This window comes from Trachurus trachurus, assembly GCF_905171665.1.
Source record: "Trachurus trachurus genome assembly, chromosome: 7".
Taxonomy (NCBI): Eukaryota; Metazoa; Chordata; class Actinopteri; order Carangiformes; family Carangidae; genus Trachurus; species Trachurus trachurus.
Genome location: NC_139901.1, coordinates 24,349,147 through 24,370,575, shown reverse-complemented (window position 1 = coordinate 24,370,575; position 21,429 = coordinate 24,349,147). Strand labels below are relative to the sequence as shown.

Below are 21,429 nucleotides of genomic sequence, written 5' to 3'. Positions count from 1 at the left end.
TTTACATGAAGGTTCAATGCTCGTCTTAACCCCACAGGGCTGAAGGCTGGCCCTTTATTGAGGTTGAATAGGTTGTGTTTGGTTGACCAAGCAGCGCTGTCTGTGCTTCTGGGAAGAGCCATACACCAGCTCTGTGACATCAAATGAAGGTTAGAAATGATAACCAGTGTGCATTTGTAATTACTGTGCTCACAGTGGTTTTTAATGGCAGCCTGTGCACTTGTTACTTGTTGCCGAGACCATTTGATAAGAGCCTGCTCTCTGTGTCACTGCTGAGACAGTACAGGGTTAGTCAGGGTTGCTGGGCTCCTCACTCTGATATAAATAGCTCTTCTTGTAGTGATTATAGCTCTCAGATGATTAATGGTGTGGATTCCTAAAAATCATGTCTCCTCCTTCCACTCATTTCATCTATATTGCATGAGCTCGAGCTCCCCCAGCTGAATTAGACTCTCGTCTGCTAAGCTAATAAGTGCTTATGAAAATCCCTCATGGTGCGTGTTTGTTTAAGTGGCCATTTTCTCCATATGAACTTCTTCTATGCACAAGGAAACTCACACCCTGCACCATCTAGTGGCCGGTGCCCTCGGCTGTACATGTCAGATGTTAAATAAAACGCATTGTGTGACCTCACCATGATGCCGTCACATCCAAATCAAGCTCAAATCAATGTAATAATACTCAGGAGTAGCCGTACTCCAAATTAATTGGATTCATTGAATGTGCACTTTTAATTTAGATCATGGGAGGAAATTTATAGCTATATGGCAGTAAGAAAGACACATTATTCAAGGGCTGTAATTGACAAAGTGCTCATTAAAATAATACAGATGCTGTAATTTAAAGGAGTGACGGGATGTGCCCATTTGCTTTCAGGAAGCAGGGCAGTTTGTTTAATCATTTATTAGCGCAGCGCAATAAAAGAATCAATGAGAAGTCAAGAACGTGTAAAATAAAGTGTCTTTGAGTTGTTTCAGACACTTTTAGTGAGAATCTCTCCTGCATCTACCATTAAATAAAATCACTCAGTTAAAATTTACAGGAAAAGGAAGCAAGAGAAACCTGATCCTGATCCAAACCCACTCAGCCACAGAACAGCACACTAGTGAAATGAGGGCAAAGTAAATTGAACTGTATCAGGAGACATAATAGACATGCTTAATAACACAACTCACACTGACCACTTACGTTCCCCCGTCTGACCCATATTGTTGACATTAAGCAGCCGTAAACCCTAAACTGTGGTCAGGAGACTGACCCAGTCAGCTCTCATTAAGTCAGCTGCTGCTGATTTCTCGTGAACTGGCCACTCTCTATAAGCCGTCACTGCACGCAGCAAAGTCCCGGCTGCTCACTCAGTCAATAACCTGGATGGAAGCTGCCGGTGAATCTTGATTCTGTCTGTCGGCGCTCAGTTGGAGCTAACAAGTTCATGGTCTCGATCCAAGAGGAGAAGTCGTAGGGAAGGATGAAGTCTGGTCAGGGATGCATCCACACCTGCACTCTCCCTGGAGAGGTTTACCAGGTACAGCAGCTGCTCAGTTCACTCAGTCCAAGTGTTAGAAGTTGTGATCAGCCTCATTCTGTCAGATGAGGAGGCTGTTGGATGTGTTCAAGGTGTGTTTATTTCAAGTTTGTGTGCAGGTTTTGTTGTGAAGCTGGTTAACCTCAATCTGTCATTTCTACTGGCTATCTGATTCATGGAGTAAATGGGGCTTTCACTGTCTCCCCGCAGGTCAGCCCCGAGTCTGACATTACAAGAAGGGTTCTTTTTTTTTTTTTTTCGAAGGGCATTGTGGTTCAAATGATCTCACACAAACAAACAAACATGATTTCCTTCTTATCATGTGGGCACGAGCACCAGAGCACTGGATTTAATGGATGCAGAGTTTAGTCAGAATCTGATATGAGGCTTACTGCTGTGCAGTTGCTTGCTGGAAAGAGCCGCATGCACAAATGTTTTACCGTTATGAGTGAAATACTGAAGAAAATGAATATTTTTGCAGGGGTGTAACACATTCAGATTCATATACAACAAGGTACTCTGCAGTGAAAGTCACAGTATTATCAGATACATGTTGAAATATCAAACTAGCTGGTGGAGATGAAGCTAATTTAACCTTCTCATATAGTGGAGGGGGTAGTGTAATCTATACAGTTAGATACTTTATATAACATTTTGTATGTAAATTCATAATCTGTAACTGACATGAAATGGAAATGCACACAGAAATTCAAGTTTAAGTATTTAAGTACTTAGTTACATGCCACCACTGGTATTTGTTAAGGGAGTAAAAGTTAACTGAGAAAGATTCGAATTGGAAGAAATCTTTCCTTTAGTTGCTACGGCAACAAATCCTTGGCACAATGGTTTTATTGTCATTAACGACGTCAGAGGGTTTTTTTTTTCCATGAAAAGGATCACTGTATTTACCACCAAGGCCTCAGCTCAGTTTGACTGCAGATAGTGGGTATGGCAACTGTTGAAAAAAAAGGACCTTTTTCTCAACTACCTTTATTTTCCTACTTCTAGATGTGATAGAAATAGGAAAAGTGTTGTATGATGTACTGCCATAATAGTAAAAACATTAGCAGTATACAAGATCCTGATGTCACCATCCCTTGTGATGATGAATGTTCACAATGTAGGTCACAAGCTTTGAACTTCCTCTTCTCTTCCCGCTGCAGATGACTGAGGGCAGACTGTGTCAGGTGCAGCTGCTGGATGACAGGAAGCTGGAGCTGCTGGTTCAGGTATGAACACTCCTGGTTCAAAGTGGCCACAGTTGCTATTTTTACACTAACAATGGATTAAATGACTTTGTGTAATGTGCAATGCGATTGCTTGTGATGACAAATGAATCACGGATACCGAATTTATCGGCCGACTCTGCAGTTCCCCTCAGCTCAATGGAGTGTTTCATTATTTTGCAGCAGGCAGCGGTTTGCAGTGGAAAAGCTTTAAAACCCACAGTGCACTATCTGCTCAGCACCAAACAACAGGGAGTTAGTCACTAGCTGGTGGAAAGCAGTTTTAAAAAAAAAGCCACATCTGCAGTTGGTGGAGACCAAACCAGTATTAAAAGAAGCTTTAATATCTGAATATAATCCGACTGACACGTGAAAGGAAATATGCTCCAAACAAATAATATAATAAGTTTCATATGTCATATGGTTTTATTCATCTCTGCAAATCAAGTGGCCAAACAGATCAAAAACACATTTCAGGTTTAGAAAAAAAAAACTCTAATATAGATTTTTCCACAGTGTAATGATTTATGTTGCTGTTTTCTGTACAAATATTTCAAAATACAGTATGTTAAAATGTTTGGTACTGTAGGGAGGTTTTATTGTCTCCATCACATATATGACTGGACAGCCGGTTATTTTTGTAAGCAGGATGTAGCACGACCTGGACTTATCACCATAGGCTATGTGAACTGTTGAATGTGTCACTCAAGCCCCACTCTGCCCTCTGCTTGACCTGTCACTATGACTTCTCTGGGGGCGAGAAAGGAAGCAACAGACAAAAACATTTATCCGTGAGAGATTCATCAAGGATGTTGTCTGAAATATTTCATTAGGGATGTCTGTGTGATATAATGTTTGTGATTTTGGTTGGTTTCCTGTTAAATTTAAATCCCCCCCACAGCCCAAGCTGCTGTCATACGAACTCCTCGACTTGGTGTCCTCCCACTTCAACCTCAAAGAGAAGGAATTCTTCGGACTCGCATTTTACGATGACAAGTATGCAAATTGTTCCCATTATTTACAGATATCCATGTGTGTGTGTGTGCGCATAGATGGGCTAGCTCTCTGACACGCCTATCTGTTTGCCGTTGCAGTGGTCAGCGTAAATGGTTGCAGATGGACCGCAGAGTTCTTGAACATGACTTTTCAAAGAAGTCTGGGCCCATTGCTCTCAACTTCCTGGTCAGGTAATAATTCATCACTTCATGCAAAGCACAAGCTCTCCAGCAGGGAGCACTACTTTGTTGACATTTACTATGTCCAAGGTAGATCTGTGATAACATATTCCTAGTTTGATTTTATTGAATACAAGATATAAATACTGCTTACCCTGCTCCGAAAAACACACACTATGCAGAAAATATAGCAAATGTAGGATTTTCTATATGCAGCAACAACACAGTTTTCTCCGGTTAACCTTAAATTTGTTGTGCATGCATTTCCTTTGTTGCAGGTTTTATGTGGAAAACATAACGCAGTTGAAGGATATCATAACGGTGGAGTTATTCTTCCTGAATGCCAAATCTGCTGTCTACAATGTGAGTGTTTTTCTCCATTTTTTTTTCTGTGGTTTTGAAGCGCTGAGAAATGATCCTGCCATAGATGTGATTTTTTTTCTCAGCAGCTCCCTGATGATTCACTGTCTCTGGACCCTCGCAGCACCTCACAGCTCAGCACACAGTGGCTGCAGGGCACAGATTTCTCACTCTGCCGGCTGGAATGTAAAGCAGACAGTCTAAGAAAGTAGAAAAACACAAGGGTTCATTTTGAGAGGTTATTGTCAGGGCAGCACAGAGAAAATTCTATGTTTGGATATAGGCGGCTTTCTCCACATGGACCTCATTTTCTGCATCCTATTTATTCTTTATCCTGTTGTTCTGTTATGTCTCTCAGGGGATTATCGAAGTGGAGAGTGAAAACATCTTCAAATTAGCTGCAAACGCTTTGCAGGTCGGTCCCTTTCACATACACATGCATTAATTACTGCATTTAAAAGCAGGTAATCTAATCATTTATTCTTTTTTTTTAATCACCAGGAGGCTAAGGGAGACTACACAAGGTAAGAGCACATTATCAGAAGTATAAGAAGTATTTAACAGCAGTTAATGGCGAGCTTTTAGCCAAGACATTCAATAGGTCACTTGTTTCAGCGCAGACAACAAAAATCAATAGCAGTGTTATGTGGAGCTTAACACAGAGCGCTGAGCAGCTTGCACCAGGCAACTAATGAATCTCACAGTGTTGATAGAAGCCAAGCTCCAGAGCAGAGACACCTTCACGTTACAGAGAGCAGCTGTACTTAACAGCTAACAGAGATGCCTTTTGATATTATGCACTTGTAGTGCTCTGATGAAATACTGCAGGTCTTTGTGTAGGTCTCCACCTAGCTTCGACCAGCTGGACTGTGAGATTATGAATGTCTTTTTTCACCTCAGTGTGGAGGACTCTGAAGTCATGTCCTGTATTTTTTTGCAGAGATTAAAAAAAAGAGAGAAAATGTTGCACTTAAAAAATATAAATGATTCAGTATTTCCCCAGCGGTATTTTATTCCTGGCAGTGACTTTGAAGCAGCATCTAGATGCTCATGTTAAAGCAGAAGTGAGTGATATATTTGTGTTAATATAAGTCTTAAATAGTTATATCTTCCGACAGCAATCACTTACATAGAGTGTTTGGACCGAAACACGGGTCTCTCAGTCCCTCTGCTCTGCTCTGAGCCGAAGAGAAAACATTTATCGTATCCTACAGTTTTTATCCAATGAGGAGAGAGAACGGCATGCAGGGCTGTGTGTGCAGCCAAGGAACGCCGTGAATGTGGTGACGTAGGGACGAGGACTGTTATGGTGCGTTCAAGGAAACTCGTATTTTTCCGACCGTGAAGTGGTACCAGTTCGATCTGGTACGAGTTCACCGGTCGGAAGTTACGAGTGGCCGTTATAGTGACTTTCACCGGTAAAACAGGTCGGAAAAACACGAGTGGGTTGCCTGGAACGCTACAAAGTCGTAAGTTGTGACTTGAAGCTGTAATTTACGATTTCAAAAGCCTGCCTGGAACGCAGCATTAGCGAAAACGACCGGACCACTCACTTCTGCTTTAAAAAATAAGATGTATACAAAATGTAACTGGTCACGATGCAAAAAGTATTTCGATTATTTACAAAAATAAAAGTAGCAATAAGAGAGTGTAAGATGAATTAATGAAGTAATGAGTATTACAAGTAAAATGTATAATTTATTGAATAAAACATTAATAGTGCTTTTTATGCAGAATGACCCTATGTATAATATGCTATCCTACTACATACTGTATTCTATTATCAGATTGATATTACTATTGCATGAATGAATCTTATTTTATCTACATTATTGTTGGGTAGTTATTCTTTACACTTCAACATACTCATATGTTTTGAATGTAAAATCTTAATCTTCAAAATAACTACTCTGAAATACAAACAGAAATACTTCAAGTAAACATACTATAGGTTAAATCCAGGAAGTGCTTTCAACTTTTGTGTCTGTTTCAGTGATGAAAACACTCGAGCTGATTTGAAGAAGCTGCCGACTCTTCCCACCAAAGTACTGAAGGAACACCCATCACTAGCGTACTGGTAAGTGTAACGGATGTGCACTCACTCCACCCATAAAAGACGTGCTAACCAACCCGCCAAGCGGTTGTCAACCTCTTGGCGAAGAGGTTAGCATCGTAGCCTCCGGTGCGGGAGGTCGTGGGATCGAACCCCACCTAGGGCAGGCCGTGAGAAACACAACGCAGAGGGCCAGATCGACATCGGCTACAGTGGTGCCGTGACCCGGATGCCCTGGGTGGAGTGAGTTCAGCGGGGGTGAGTGTAACGGATGTGCACTCACTCCACCCATAAAACACGTGCTAACCAACCTGCCAAGCGGTTGTCAACCTCTTGGCGAAGAGGTTAGCATCGTCGCCTCCGGTGCGGGAGGTCGTGGGATCGAACCCCACCTAGGGCAGGCCGTGAGAAACACAACGCAGAGGGCCAGATCGACATCGGCTACATATGCTCATTTGATAACTCTAAAAATCTAAACGCTGTGTGATATATGTCAAGCAGACCTAATAGCCTCAACCTGAAAGACTAAATCTGATAATATGCACCTGTTTAAAGAGTAGATGTCTGTTTGTGTCGTTGCAGTGAGGATCGAGTAATTGAACATTATAAACAGCTGAAAGGGCTCTCCAGAGGACAAGCCATTGTGCAGTAAGTACAGAAATTAGGTAGTAATTGCCATTTAGCTTTTAGTTCATTAATCTTGCTCTCACCTTCATTAGTATGATGGCATCCCCCTTTTCTTATCATCTGATGGAAATCAATAGCTCCTGTTCAGTTGCAGCGCAGTGAGTCACTCTGACTCTCTGGACACTGGACAGATATCAAATTCCCAGAGCCGTCCTCGCTCCTCCAAGATAAACCACATGTGGATGTCGGGGAAAAGACAGCTTGTGGTTTTTGATAACACTCTGCTCTTGTTCTAGGTATTTGACATTAGTGGAATCCCTGCCTACGTATGGCGTGCACTATTATGAGGTTAAGGTAGGGCTCCTTTGATTAATGGAAAATGAGAGCTATTACATGTGATAGTGAGTCAGTCAGTTTGTCAGTCCAGCTGTGCTCTTGCTTCACAGGATAAACAAGGGATGCCGTGGTGGCTTGGAATCAGCTATAAAGGCATCGGCCAGTACGACCTGCAGGATAAATTAAAACCTCGAAAGGTAAACATTTCCTGCAGCTCCTCGCTCTCTAAAATGGCTGCTGCTGTTTCTCTGCTTCGTTTATCTGACTGTGGACATGATAGCACAGGGCACGGGGTAAGGATTGCCGCTGCTGCACATAGCGTGTTGATTCACCGGCTTTAATTCATGCATCATCTGTTTCACTCCAACAAAGGCTGGGCTTCAGCTGCAGCAGGCGAGGCCAGACTTGAAATGTTGTGGCAAAATCTCAGTCAGAGCTCTCGCACTTCACCGTAATGAGGATGATTGGTTCTGTACCGAGTACTTGACAATCATCCATAGGCTATGAACCTGCTTTTCTTGTTCCACTGGTGTCGTTCTAGCGTGTGAATTAATAGAGGAGCAACACCCATGTGAGTGATCTTAAAGCTATGTTGAACACAGTGCTGTGATTAATGCAAAAGAATACAAAAAATAAATAGGCTAAAGTTCATAATAAGTCACTTTCATTTACTTCCTGTCAAAGCCTGACGATGAGCTGAACATGGTGCAATTCATCTTTGTCTGCTGCATTTTTAATATTGTGCAAGCAGCAGCCAGCTGTGAGGTTTGGAGACGAGGAGATGAGGGAGTGTGCTGCTGATGTCAAAGTTGAGAGGGGTTGGATTTGGGCGTCACCGTGCGTTGTTCAGAGAATACCTGAGGAGACAAGTCAGGAGCTGACAGGAGACAGAACAAAGTATGTGTGTGTGTTGACAGCGGAGCCTGGGAGGATTTAATAACTTGTGGGACTTGTGTGAAACATCCATTGTGCTGGTAAGACTGGATATAAACTCTTCTTTGTATGGTTAACTTTGGAAGACTTCAGGTAGACTGAGCTTTACTTCTTTGTGGTTTTTAGGACATTTGCTAATTTGCACGTTGAAAAAACAAAACAAGAGGCCATCTATAGGATTATCATATTTAAAGTAAAACCAGGTCGACGTTAGCTTCTTCAAACTTGTTACTGAGTGTGATACAAGACACCCCTCACAGCATCCACGTGTAATATCATTTCCAATGTGGTGTCTTTTCAATTCTGTGTCTCATTCGGATCTTGTCCAGACGTACAGTGACTCATTTGCCCAAACAGACTGTTCATAACTTGCCGTTGTGAGTGAGCACCTGGGTGTTGGACATGACGAGCCATGGAAGGTGTTTTATACTGCAATGAGTCTTGTGTCTTGTGTCTGTGTAATGTCCCCTTGTGGTATTCTCCTCTCTTAAACACCTGTATTATTGCAGACTTGGCATGTCAGGCGGCTCAGACTGTAATGACAGTGCATGCTACACTCTGGCTTTCTTTAATGACTGTGGTTGAGGCAGCCGTGCCAGAACACCTGCGCTACTTTACAATAGTTTATTTGACGTCAATCGAGATTATAGACTTTTTTTTAGAAATGGAAATGAATATTCACCAGGAAAGAAGGCACAAATGGACACATTTAAAGCCCATTGCACTACTGATTTATCTCTGTATACATCATGTTGTGAATTATCCAAAATGTTTTTTTAGCTTCCTAACCAGATATTGTCATTGCTGCATGTTTACCTCCAGCTTTACCAGTGGAAGCAACTTGAAAACCTGTACTTCAGAGAAAAGAAATTTGCAGTCGAAGTGAATGATCCACACAGGTGAGCAGCAGGAGAGATGCTTCTTCCTCTGTTCTGTTTTCGTGTTTGTTTAATCTCGTACTGATCCATCTTTTCAGCGTGATTCATGTCACTGTAGCTTTTATTGTAATTATGATAAGAGCTGTAATTCACACCTCGGATTTCTTTTGCGGTGTGTTCCCTGCAACAGGAGAGCAGTAACCAAGCGCACCTTTGGGCAAACGGGCTTACTCATCCACACGTGGTATGCCAGCCATTCTCTGATCAAAACCATCTGGGTCATGGCGATTAGCCAGCACCAGTTCTACTTGGACAGAAAGCAAAGCAAAGTAAGTGTCAGTCATCAGTTCACCTGAGGGCTATTTTTACATAGTGAGTAACTGATCTGCTAATATTTGTTTTAACACAATGTTTTTGCTCTTTTAGGCTAAATTAGGAAACGCAAAGAGTTTGGAGGAAATCGCTGTGGATCTCACGGAGCACGGAGGAGCAAAGATGAACAGACTGGGAGACACAGGCCTGAAGAATAACTTCATAACAGCGAGCAATGGGAGCCTGGTTTCTACAGGTTGGTTGTAATTATTTATGTTCAGTGTGAATTAAGTTCACATTTTTATGACATTTAAGATCATATTTGTGTCTCTGACTGTAAAACATTAAAGGTGTACAGAAAAGAAAATTGAATTTGAGCCCACTTTGGGTCATAAAATTAATGTGATAACTCATCTTTCAGACGTTGTAGGCCAAACTTTGTGCAAAATTCTATTTTTGAGTAAATCCGGGATGAAAGTGTGTATTTTTTTTTTCGCATTGAATAATGCAGGCGCACGGATTATACGTCAGCCTGTACACGATTCACCAGCCACTGATATTGGATCCGTCATCCGTCATTCAAACGTCTGAGACACGCACACACACACGGAGCTCGGGCTCGCCCCAAGCTTTGAATATCCCGCCCGCTCGATAACGACCAATCAAATTCGTTTTCCTCACTCGGGTAAACTCGTGTTGCAGCTCGTGACAACTCGGCGCGACAAACAGGACAAACGGCCATTTCTGTACACCTTTAACGATGACGATGACAATGACGATGCTGTGATTTTAAAAAGGGAAAATGATGTGTTAAAGAGTAACATCACTGGCTTTTGGAAATGGTGATGTTAAACAGTCAGGTTATTGTGTTCACAGGTTCGGCAGATTCTGAAATGAGTGAGGAACAGAAGAAAGAGAAACTCTCTGAGCTGAGGAAAAAAGAGCAGGAGATCCAAGATATTCTGACCAAGAAAACAAAAGAATTGAAGAAGATTTGCCTGCGAGAGGCGGTGAGAGATCATTTTTTATTACACTCCCCTTTGCACTGGTGCTACATTTTTGCAAGGCACATATAAGTCTTTCTTTTTTTTTTGTAAACAGCCACATTCGGTCTGCTGAACTCCCTTTATTAAAGTGTCTTGCTTTGTAGCCGATAGATTAATTGTCTCTGTTACTGTTACTCCCAGTTCATTTCATTGTTGAGTGAACTTGTTTTGTGTTTTTTAGGAGCTTACTGGCAAACTGCCGAAAGAGTATCCACTCTCCTCAGGTGAAAGACCGCCACAGGTCAGACGGAGAGTCGGCACTGCTTTCAAGTTAGACGACCTATTCCCCTACAATGAGGTCAGTATGTGATGGTGCACTTACAGTAGATCAAAACGCAGCAGCAATTTCTTCTATCTAATACTGTTTGTATGTTATGTATGTCATGCTTTAAGGATGATTCTAATGAAATTCAGTTTTTTTATAACTGTCAACAAAACCTGCTTAAAGATCACAAACAGCAAGCAGTTGGTAGACATCTGCTGTGGTCCAAAACCATTAAGAAACATCAGCAGTGAGTCATCCTGCTGTAGCCATCCTGCTGTAGTAACATGTTCCTTTATTTTGATGAGATTTTGAGTCAATACCACAAGCGTCACTCCAATGGAACAAATACTTAGGAGCAGATGAAAACGATCACAAACAAACAAACTAGTCAGGCTTTTAGAAACCTTTGCTAAAAGACACTTAGTCCAGCTCTGTTATCTTTTTTGTTAAATGAAAGGAGATTGTTTAAACCAAAATGTTCCACTTTTAAAGGAGATATTTGTAGGTTTTGCTGTTGCTGTGTAGCATCAGCAGCTGTTAGTGACCAGTCCAGTAAAAAAAGAAAAAGAACATTGCATCAAATTTCATTCCTTTACTCACTATGAGCTGTATCCAGTGCTGGAAAGCAACGCCATTGTTAGCTATTGTTATTGCATCTTTCTTTTTGTTCTTAACATGCTAACCAACTAGCTATTAGGGAGTATTATAATCTCTTGTGTTAGAAAGGCAACAATAGCTGAAGCTTTTATCAAGCCACAATCAAGAAACCAGATGCAGAGAAAACTTTAAAAAAAAAAGCTCCTATAAATGTATTCAGTAGGAACAAATTGGGGCTTGGGGCTGAGAACCACAGACAGACGAGACAAGGGATGTCAGGAAGAAATGACAGCCAGCACCCGGCTGGTTTTTGTCTATTTTTAAGGGTTTGTTTATAGTGAGAAAAAATATTGAATATTGCCCTTTACAATAAGTGCACTCAGCTACTAATTTGCTGAATGTGACAGTATTACATCAGCAAATTAATAGGGGAATCTGATGATGATCATGTTTTCTTCCTCATTTCCTGCCGTATAACTGAATATTTGTTACTTATCGGTATCTCTGGGGATGCGCTGCTCGTGTTGTGTGCAGGATCCTGTCCTGAGGAACCTGGAGAGCAGATTTGCCCTGCAGCAAAAGATTGTGGAGGCGGCGAAGAAACTTGCAAATGAGTCCGAATTGTGCAAAACAGTGAAGAAGAAGCGGAGAAGAAACTGTTTGGATGCAATGCACAAACTCCAGCAGATTGAGGACGAGATGAACCAGTACAGGATCAAGAAGGGAAAAAAGCCCACACAACGGGCGTCAGTAATCATCGCAGGTAATACTGCACTCTGACCTGTGACTACATTAATAATTTTGCTATTATTATAATAAACATGGAGTCACTTTCTATTTCACCAGATGAACTCGTCCGTTCAGACTGTAGCTCCTTGTCTAGTCTCCCTCTGGATGATGGTGAGTCATACATACAGCATATATTCTGGTGCATTAAAAACCACCTGACCTGCCATTATGATTATTAAAATGGCTGTTATTTAAAGAATCTCAACATTTTTTTTAAACTCTGTTTTTTCTTTTCTATTCAGATGACTCAGACAGCGTCAGTCAGAGGCCACGTTCACGGTCAGTCCAAGCATCCCCTCAGCTCAGTCCAATGCGATCACTGGGTCCAGATTATGATCTGGACAGACAGGCATCACCAAGGGAAAATCACAATAACAAAAACCACAGCAGGTGGGGAGACAGTTGCCATGAGGTCTTGCGTGAAGAGTAACTTGTTGCATAACGTTATTCAAAGTTTACGTGTTCTTGGAATTAAGCAATGTTTGTCATGTCATGTTTCCATCCTCATTCCTTTCCCTGAATCTCATCTCCTTTTTTTTCTTTTTGATCCTCTCCCAATACCACACCCTTTTAGATTAGCTTTTGAAGGTCAGGAGGCTTCCCACTACTACCAGAATCCAAGAGAGGTCTCCTCCACCCACAGTAGTCCCTATAAAACCCTCCCCAGACCACCTAGAGATCCACGCAGCATGCCTCCCACCCCGGTTATGACCCGCAATGCCTACAGCAGCAGCCAGCTCAGGTGTGACTTCTTCTCCCCAGCACTGCCGACAACCCTCTTTTCTTCTCCCCAACAATAACTTCACTCCAGCTGAGTCCCTGCTTGTGCACAACCTTTAACTTAAATTCTCATACAAACCCCTAACCCATAATGAACTAACACAATCCAAAGTTATATCCTGCGACTGATTTAGTTTTTTAAAAACTGTTTAAAAGTTGTGTCTGCTCTCCAGGTCGGAGGGGTCCACTCATTGCTTCAGGCATCGCAGCGGAAGTCTGGAGTCACAACCTCGGCTAAGAAAAGACACAGACTCAGAGAAGCCGGTGTTTATCTTGTCACAGGCCCATCGCAGCAACAGCACAGAGGTGTTAGAGGACTGCTCCTCCTACACCAGTCAGTCCAGTCTGGACTACTGCAGTGCTGCCAACTCCCATTACAGCACTCTGGACTCCCGCTCCTCGACCATGCATCGTCTCCACAGGAAGGTGGAAGTCTATGGGAATACCGGGAGCATGCCCAACTTGGTCCAGCACCACTCTGGTTGTAATTATTCATGTGACGCCTCAGCACACTACACGCCTGGTGCCTACTACGTCACTGACTACCCCTGCTCGGACATGGAGCCTTACGCTAACGGTGCCTACGTGTATGAGAACGACGTTGAAGGCCACTACAACGTCAACCCTTCCTACCAAATGAACGGCTATCACGGACATGACAGATTCAGGCACTACAGCAGTGACCGGGCGGATAGTCTTTCCCAGAATCCCTACGCGACGGTGAGGCCGCCGCGGAACAGAGAGGGGCCCAGAACAGAGCTCCTGGCCAAGAATATGCACAAGGCCTTGGTGGCGGAGCATCTGAGGGGCTGGTATCACCGGAGCAGGGGCCACAGGGACGGAGGGAGAGGGATGCTGGCTGGATATGAATTCGACAGCGGCTCTCAGCTCAGCCTGGGCTACCAGACCATGCCAGCGGCCTTCAGCCACTCCAGCAGAACCACCTCCTTCTCCTCAGGTGAGATGACATCCTTGAGCAGTTTAAAAACTTAGGAGGAAATAAAATGTTATGCTCTTCTAAACCAGTGATGGATATAATTTTATATCTGCTTTTTTTTAATTATTATTATGACATAATATACATTAGCCAGCAGGCTCTGTGTGATCACACACATCCTGCCAGGAATCCTGTTTTATATCCACATCTAATTTGTTCACTTGAGTAATGTTGTGACTTCCTCCTGCCTTAAAAAGCCCCTAACACGCCCAAGACAGTTTTATTTATGTGTGTGTGAGTGTAGGAGTTTTACATCCTGCATCCCAAGCTTTCGTAAGGTGCCAAGAACGTGAGGGGAGGGAGGGAGGGAGGGAGGGAGGGAAACAAGTCCCAGTTTGTGCCTCTCATGTATTAATATTAGATTTAAGTCACACAAGCTCTGCATGTGAAGAAAATGTTTAACCCAATTTCCAAGTTGTGAGCAGATTTCCTAAACCAGTTAGTTTCTCAATATATGAATATATGAAATTACACCAATAATGAGTAATGCAAATACAAGGAAGTGTAATGTAGGCTATATATGTATTGCCATATCATGTGAGGCGTTAACTGTTTGTTTATGCAATAGTGACATGCAGATTGACTCAACAGTGATTCTAATAACAACAATCACTCCAGAGTTACACTCCACATGAGCTGAGTGTGTGTTTGCTTCTGTCCCATTTGCAGTGTCCTCAGCCGAGAGCACGGGCAACTGGCGCAACCAGCTGGCAGTCGGCCTGACAGAGTACGATACACCCGTCACACCTCAGTACCCTCACCCTGGAGCTCACTCTACTCCATACAACCGCAGTCCCACACACAGCCGGTGAGTGCTGTAGTTCATCAAACCTTCACGCTGCAGATGCAGGCAGGAGGAGGTGTAACAGATAATCGAGTGCTTTCAGTTTTTGGTGCAGTTATCGGGTGGAACTTAAGATAAAATGATGTGTGCTATATGAAGGAGGATGTCAGGTGTCACTTTTATTCCCTTCAATGCATGAACTATCTGTTGTAGTTACAGGTTCTGTGTGCTGCTCTGCCCCTGGATGGGAAATCACATTGTATTTTACTGCATTAACAGCTTTTATCTTTTCATTGTATTCTGCCTGTGTAACCTGAAACTACTTTGCACCCTCCAAGAAAATGTAATCATAAGAATCCCCTCTCTTTCTTCCCTCCCTACTCTCTTCGTCTTGTCCTGACATATGATTAATGCTCGTGTGTGCAGAATTTCTCCAGAAAACAAAGGGTCTGACACAATGCCTAAAAATTCTGAGTCAGTTGAGGTGGTTGGCGCTGAGGCCACTAGTACAGATGAACCATCAGACAACCATTCTAGCACTTAAAGGGTGAGACCAAACGCAGGGGGCTGCTTTGTGTCGTGTTTCCAGTCATCTCCATCCTCATCCGTGTGTTATTTCTATATATAGATTTTTTAATCCAGTCATTTTCATATTGTGGTTTATTCTTTATTTTCTTCAGGCACCATGTCATCTTTCTATCCTCGAAAATGTTTCAGTCATTATTTTTTATGACATACATCCAGACATACAAATGCTAATGTCAGCAGACTTGCATACTTGATAGTTTTATCAGATGTATTGATTATCTTAGTTTAGTGTGATAGCATGCTAGCATTTGCTTGGGAAGGTCATCAGCTCTCCAGGTATTTGGTTAAATACTTTTCAGCCTGAGGGGAACAAATCTCCTTGCAAAATCTCATGCTAATCCATGATTCATGATCCATGAATCCGTGGCATTGCGCAGCCATTTCTCTCGAAAATGAAAATTCGAAGCTTGTGGAGGTGCAACTAAAGAAAGTAATCGAGGTTGGCTAATTTCATCTGAATAGGCCAATAACATGTTTGAGCCAAAATTGCCTGGTAATCTTTTCATTAGTTGTTGAGAAATTGACTAGCTGCTGTTGCTAAAGTTATGGCTAAAAAGTAGATAGTTTCCATTTAGTCCATAAAGCTCAAATCCTGTTCTCCATCTGCACCAAGTGATATTGTGGACTCTTATTTTTTTGCATTTTCATTTCCATTCCTCAGTTTTATGACAACCAGTTGTGCACTCCTTATTCTCAAACAAGTAGATCTGACATGTTTTTGTTTCACCTTTTGGACAGATTTCCCCTGAATGGAAGCTACATGGGCATCCACTGAAGAGGACCAAACCAAACTTGGGCACAAACAAAGCCATGGCCAGCAGCACATGAAGGGGGAATGAGTTGAAATGCAGGATGTAAACAAACGTTTGTTTTTTCCGGCTGCCATAACTCCATCTTGGGGGAGAGGCAAGTGGCAGAGTCTCAGTGTACGCTGTTCTGATGTTAAAGCAACCTCTGAACACAGTGATGACACTCTTGAATGACTTTCCCATGTGCCTTGGATTGGATGAATTGTACAGGCAGATGAGAATGTGTCAAAAAAAAGCAAACAAAAAAAAACTTTAAGATGTTGCACAAACGATGTTGTGTATCAAAGATGAAAACAGAGGCAACGTGTTTTTACTGAAAACCAAGTCCATGTATTTTAACAGGAACAAGCTACTGCCTTATATAAAAACAGTAGGTTATAGGATAAAATCATTTTCACCACCTTCATCCAGTAAAGTAAGATAAAAGATATTCATAAGTGCAACATCTAAACTGAAAACAAAGCTTGAAATGTTCACCAACGTGACACGACAAGAACTGATTTCATCATCATTAGAACAGACTGTGTATTTGATGAATTTCCATTTTTCTTTCCTTCTTTCTTTAATCTTTGAATCAGAATGTATTATGTCAATATTGTTTATAGGATCATTTGTCTTGTTAGTGCCGTATTGTGTTTTAAAAATGCATGGTGACAACATTGATCTTTTGATAAAAACTTCTTTTTTATATTAACAGAAGACCACTGCCGTATAAACTAAAAACAAAAAGGAAAAAAAGGAAAAAAAAAACTCATATTCATGTCTTCGTTATTTGCTTTCTCACATATTTGTACAGTCAGTGTGTAGTTTCATGCTGTTAGATGTCGTCATATAATATTTTCCACTAGGAGCAAGGATGTGAATAAATACATGTGTGAAACATAAACTGCTGTTTGTCACTTTCTTTAAGAGACTCGAGGTCGGTTGCTAAACAGCCGGTTCAGGTTTTGCTATTTAGTGAGTAAGCTTTAAAAGAACAGTTTGATATCTTGGGAGATTTCTCTCTCTTGATGATTGTTATATGAGAAGATATAGAAGTCTTATATCTGTTCATTAAATATCAGACTACAGTCAGCTGGTGAACTGGAACCGGAGGAACACTCTGGCTCTGCGCCAGGAAACAAAACCATAACTATCTCACCACAGATCTCAACACACAAATGAGATATGATGGGTGAGAGAGTGACGCTTTGAGATACTGGTTGGCAGATTTTGTTATCATCGGTGAGAGCCCCCATCTGTTCGTGCCTGGTTATCCAGTCTTCATGCTATGTCAGTCTATTCCATTAAAGTTTTATGCTCCTGTATGCGGATCCCAGGGAATCTGCTGCATTACTGGCAGCTAATGGGGATCTGAATAAAGGAATAAAGGAGTAGCTAAAGGAATTTCTTGTATTAAAAAAAACCTGAACTTTCAGGAAGTTATTTAAAAGACAGACTAGATATGAAACTTTGCTTTGAGTCTTAATCCAGACTGTCAGACAGACGAGGCGTCCCGTCTCAGACTGGGAGTATCTATTCCCCCTGAAGACAAACCATCTCCTCTGGCTCCTGTGTTTGTTGTTGTGCAGCACTTCGGAGGTTATGTCTTCTAAAGAGCTCTGGGAGGAGCTCGGCGTGCAGACGAGATTCCACCCCTCCCACCAGGCCTGTGAAAATGGTCCACCTGCTGCCGTCAGTCCTGCCTGCAGCAACTGTCATCCCCAAAAGATCCTGACGGCCAGGCCAGCTGGGAGAAGGCGCTGAAAAAAGAATGCTAGCATGTCTTTCCCCTGCTTGTACCTTAAATATCTTCCATGCAGTTCACAGGGTTTAATTTTAGACTCCACATGAGGCAGGAGCAAACTGTTTCTCTCTGAAGTCACAGGCTTCACAGCTCAATCCGCCCTGAGTCACCGACCGGACAACAGTTTATTCTCCCTTTTTGATTATTAGCAAAAGCAAGGAACTACAGAACGCAAACATGTCAAACGACAGAGACACTGATGAGCTCAATGAGGAGGACATTGATGAAGATGAGCTCCTTGCCATGCTTTCACCCGAGGAGCTTAAGGAGCTTCAGAGTGAAATGGATATTATTATAGCTCCGGATGAGGCTGTACCTGTTGGACAGAGACAGAAGGACCAGACAGAAAAGGCTCCTACAGGGTCGTTCGACCACAGATCCCTGGTTGATTACCTGTACTGGGAGAAAGAGTCCAATCGCATGCTTGAGGAGGAAAGAGTGCCTGCCACCCTGCTTCCCAGCGAGGTAAGAGGCCAAACTCTCAAAGGTTTATGTGAAGAACAATATACAATATACAATATATTTATCTGAAAACATGAAGTTACAATTTAGATGGAGCAAAAATCCTTGTGTTTGGAAAAACTAATCTTATTTTGGCTCATTGTTTTTGATAGAAAACTTTGAGGGAGGAAGCTGAAAAGAAAGAAAAAGAACAAGGAACTGAGAAATATGAAGAGTATGAAGTGATAGAAGAAATTATTGTGGAAGAAACTGTGGATGGTACGGATGGAGAGGAAATTATAGAGGAGATAATTGAGGAAATTGTTGAAGAGGTCGAAGAGAGTGATGAAAATGACAAAGATGTGGATGTGAAAGATGAGGAAGAAGTGCCTGTGAATACAAAGAAAAATGAAAATATAGATAAAAATGTGTCTCCTCTGGATGTCACTGAGACAGTTACAGAAAACAAGACAGATGAAAATCAGGTTTTGTCAGACACAAAGGAGAAGACAGAGAGCTTGGCCCCCGAACACAGCACATCACATGTTGAAGAGAAAGAGGAAATTAAAACCACAGACTCTTTGCTTCCCAAAGATCCTCCAGAGGAGCCCGAGATGAAAGAAAGCAACGATAAGCTTCCACCAAAAGAAGAGAGAAAAATTAACAAACTTAATATTCCCAAACTGGCACTAAATAATATAAAGATGACATCAAGACCTTCAGGAAATGAGACGAACTTGGATTCGACGCTTGACAGGATTCGCAAAAACAACCCCTCTATCACTGAGGTGAACCTCAACAATATAGAGAACATTCCCAAAGAGATGCTCCTGGACTACGTCAACGCCTTAAAAAAGAATAAACATGTGAAAACCTTCAGTCTAGCCAATACCGGCGTCGATGAAAACATAGCTTTCAACCTGGCCAACATGTTACGAGAGAATCGCAGCATTACGACTCTGAATATTGAGTCTAATTTTGTAACAGGAAAGGGCATCGTCGCCATCATCCGCTGCCTCCAGTTCAACGAGACTCTCACAGAGCTGCGATTTCACAACCAGAGGCACATGCTGGGTCACCACTCGGAGATGGAGATCTCACGTCTGATCAAGGCCAACAACACCCTCTTAAAGATGGGCTATCACTTTGAGCTGCCAGGGCCCAGGATGGTGGTGACCAATATTTTAACCAGGAATCTGGACCGTCAGAGGCAGCTGAGGAAGGAGGAGCAGAAGCTGCAGCAGCTCAAGGAGCAAAAGGAGCTGATGCAGAAGTATGAGACCACCCTGAACCTTCCTCCCGGTTTACTGGAGATGCTGGGGTACATACCGCCCCTCGAACTCTTGCAGCAACATGGGCTCGTCCCGCCCTCGGCAGACCTGAGCGCCTTGCCTGAAATGCACCAGCAGACCGAGCAACCAGAGCAACCAGAGCCTCAGAAGCAGCTCAAAAAGAAAAACATTCCCAAACAATCCAGCGCTGATGAACCACCAGCAAATTCAGTCAGGGACGTCCAGCTGAAGAAGACGCCCAAAAAACGTGACCCGTTCCTTGTGGAGATGGACGCGAGGGACGACAGGAGACAGGAGAGGTTCCAGCTGAGGAAGACCTCCAGAGCGAAGGATGCTGGTAGTGCAGAGATGGCAGATGAGAGGCCCAACCTGAACGCTGTGATTAAGACTTTGAAGCCCATCCCTCGTAGACGAGAGCCAGCGAAGGTTGACCTCACACCACGTGATCAGCTCCTGAGTGAGATTAAAAAGAGCAACGTGGCCTATCTCAAATCTGTGAGTACCTCAAAATTACAACAGAGATCAATCAATCAAGTTAGGAGTTAGATCTTTAATTACTACTGACAGTGTTAAAAGCATGTATTATCCAAACCATTCTAAATATAGTCTGTTGCTTCATTTTTATTATCAACAATGATTTGATTCTGCATATATTGTGCAAGAAAGCCAACAAAACAACAAAACTTTCTCTCTTTGTCACTTCTTGCAGGTGCCGCTCCCTAAAGCCCTGGAATCAAGTGAAACGAGTCTCTTCTGAGGTTGTCACTTCACCTGTATGTCTTCACTGCTGTTTACTATAAACATATTTGGTATTAGTTACCATCAAACTAGGCATGTGAGCTGTAAATCAAGAGTGAGCTACATTTTCAACGCATATGAAAAATATTGTCTGGTCTGCTTGTGGTTCCATTTTTGTGCTGTTATCTCACGTAATGCTATTGTCTTGAGGAAGAATAACAATAAAAGTATGAAAATTCAAAGAGTTTCTCACCGGAGCACCGTATATTTTATTCATGAAAAAAAAGTATAACCTGTGTCTTTATTTGCCAAAATATGATTTGTTTTCAGTGGGCTTGTGCACAGAACAGATTTGTAGAGTTGGTTTGTTTGATTAAATTTCAGATGATTCATTATGGTGCAAATGTTAAAGTTCTTACCTTTTGCTATAAAAAAATATTTTATCCATGTCTGGAGATTCTTTTTATTTTATTTATCACTTTTTAAACATAAATGGCACAGTGTTGCAGTGTATCATTGTCAGGCTACATGCATCCCCATTGACTCACTTCAGTTAGTTTGAGGTGCAGATTTTTTTTTTTTTTTTAAAAGACAAATTACATGTCTGGTTTTCTTAAAGAACAGTATTTACAGAAAGACAGATGAGTCAGTGCTGAAAAACTGACGCCATATGGACGATTAGACAAACTGAACCAAATGACAAATGTGTACAATAGGGAGGGTGGATTTATGAGCTTTCCGTTTGTTTTAGTAACAGCATTCAATGAAATACTTTGATTCATATTCAACTGAGATAACACATGAATAAATCTCACGTTTCATGATGAATTAACAAAGCTACGTATCCACTCCGAGGCTTGATTTTAATAGAATTACCACCTTGTGGCTGTTTGCATTTGTCAACAGTCAAGCTGCAGTTTTCCAACTTATAGATGTAGTGAAAACGTTTTTTAATGTTTTTGCAGGTTTTATAGCATCACATTGAATATAACCTTTGACCTTTAGGATATAAAAAGTCATCTCTTCGTCAAATGAACCTATAATGCGACATTATACAGCCTAGTGTATGATTTGATTATGAGTCATGACTAA

General features: G+C 42.0%; 2 protein-coding genes across 2 annotated transcripts; both read left to right on the top strand.

Annotated features, from left to right (window-relative positions):
* Positions 1–1,468: 1,468 nt before the first annotated feature.
* On the top strand, positions 1,469–15,227 carry frmd4bb (FERM domain containing 4Bb; the record flags this gene model as incomplete). Its single annotated transcript, XM_083974970.1, has 23 exons — positions 1,469–1,525; positions 2,689–2,754; positions 3,653–3,747; positions 3,846–3,938; positions 4,205–4,289; positions 4,645–4,701; positions 4,788–4,810; positions 6,280–6,363; positions 6,922–6,987; positions 7,263–7,320; positions 7,413–7,499; positions 9,058–9,134; positions 9,304–9,442; positions 9,540–9,681; positions 10,302–10,435; positions 10,653–10,769; positions 11,868–12,096; positions 12,180–12,233; positions 12,365–12,512; positions 12,697–12,864; positions 13,076–13,860; positions 14,569–14,707; positions 15,110–15,227. The coding sequence occupies 23 exons, from the start codon at positions 1,469–1,471 to the stop codon at positions 15,225–15,227; spliced, it is 3,021 nt and encodes a 1,006-aa protein (XP_083831096.1).
* Positions 15,228–17,782: 2,555 nt separating this feature from the next.
* On the top strand, positions 17,783–20,764 carry lmod3 (leiomodin 3 (fetal)). The gene is made up of 3 exons (XM_083976365.1): positions 17,783–18,331; positions 18,481–20,094; positions 20,309–20,764. Exons 1-3 carry the CDS (start codon positions 18,044–18,046, stop codon positions 20,354–20,356), a joined length of 1,950 nt encoding a protein of 649 aa, XP_083832491.1. The 5' UTR covers positions 17,783–18,043; the 3' UTR covers positions 20,357–20,764.
* Positions 20,765–21,429: the final 665 nt, after the last annotated feature.

Coding starts and splice junctions, on each gene's coding strand:
- lmod3 (XM_083976365.1), top strand. CDS start 18,044: ATGTCAAACGACAGAGACACTGATGAGCTCAATGAGGAGGACATTGAT. Junction 18,332..18,480: donor CCACCCTGCTTCCCAGCGAG/GTAAGAGGCCAA, acceptor TGTTTTTGATAG/AAAACTTTGAGGGAGGAAGC. Junction 20,095..20,308: donor ACGTGGCCTATCTCAAATCT/GTGAGTACCTCA, acceptor CACTTCTTGCAG/GTGCCGCTCCCTAAAGCCCT.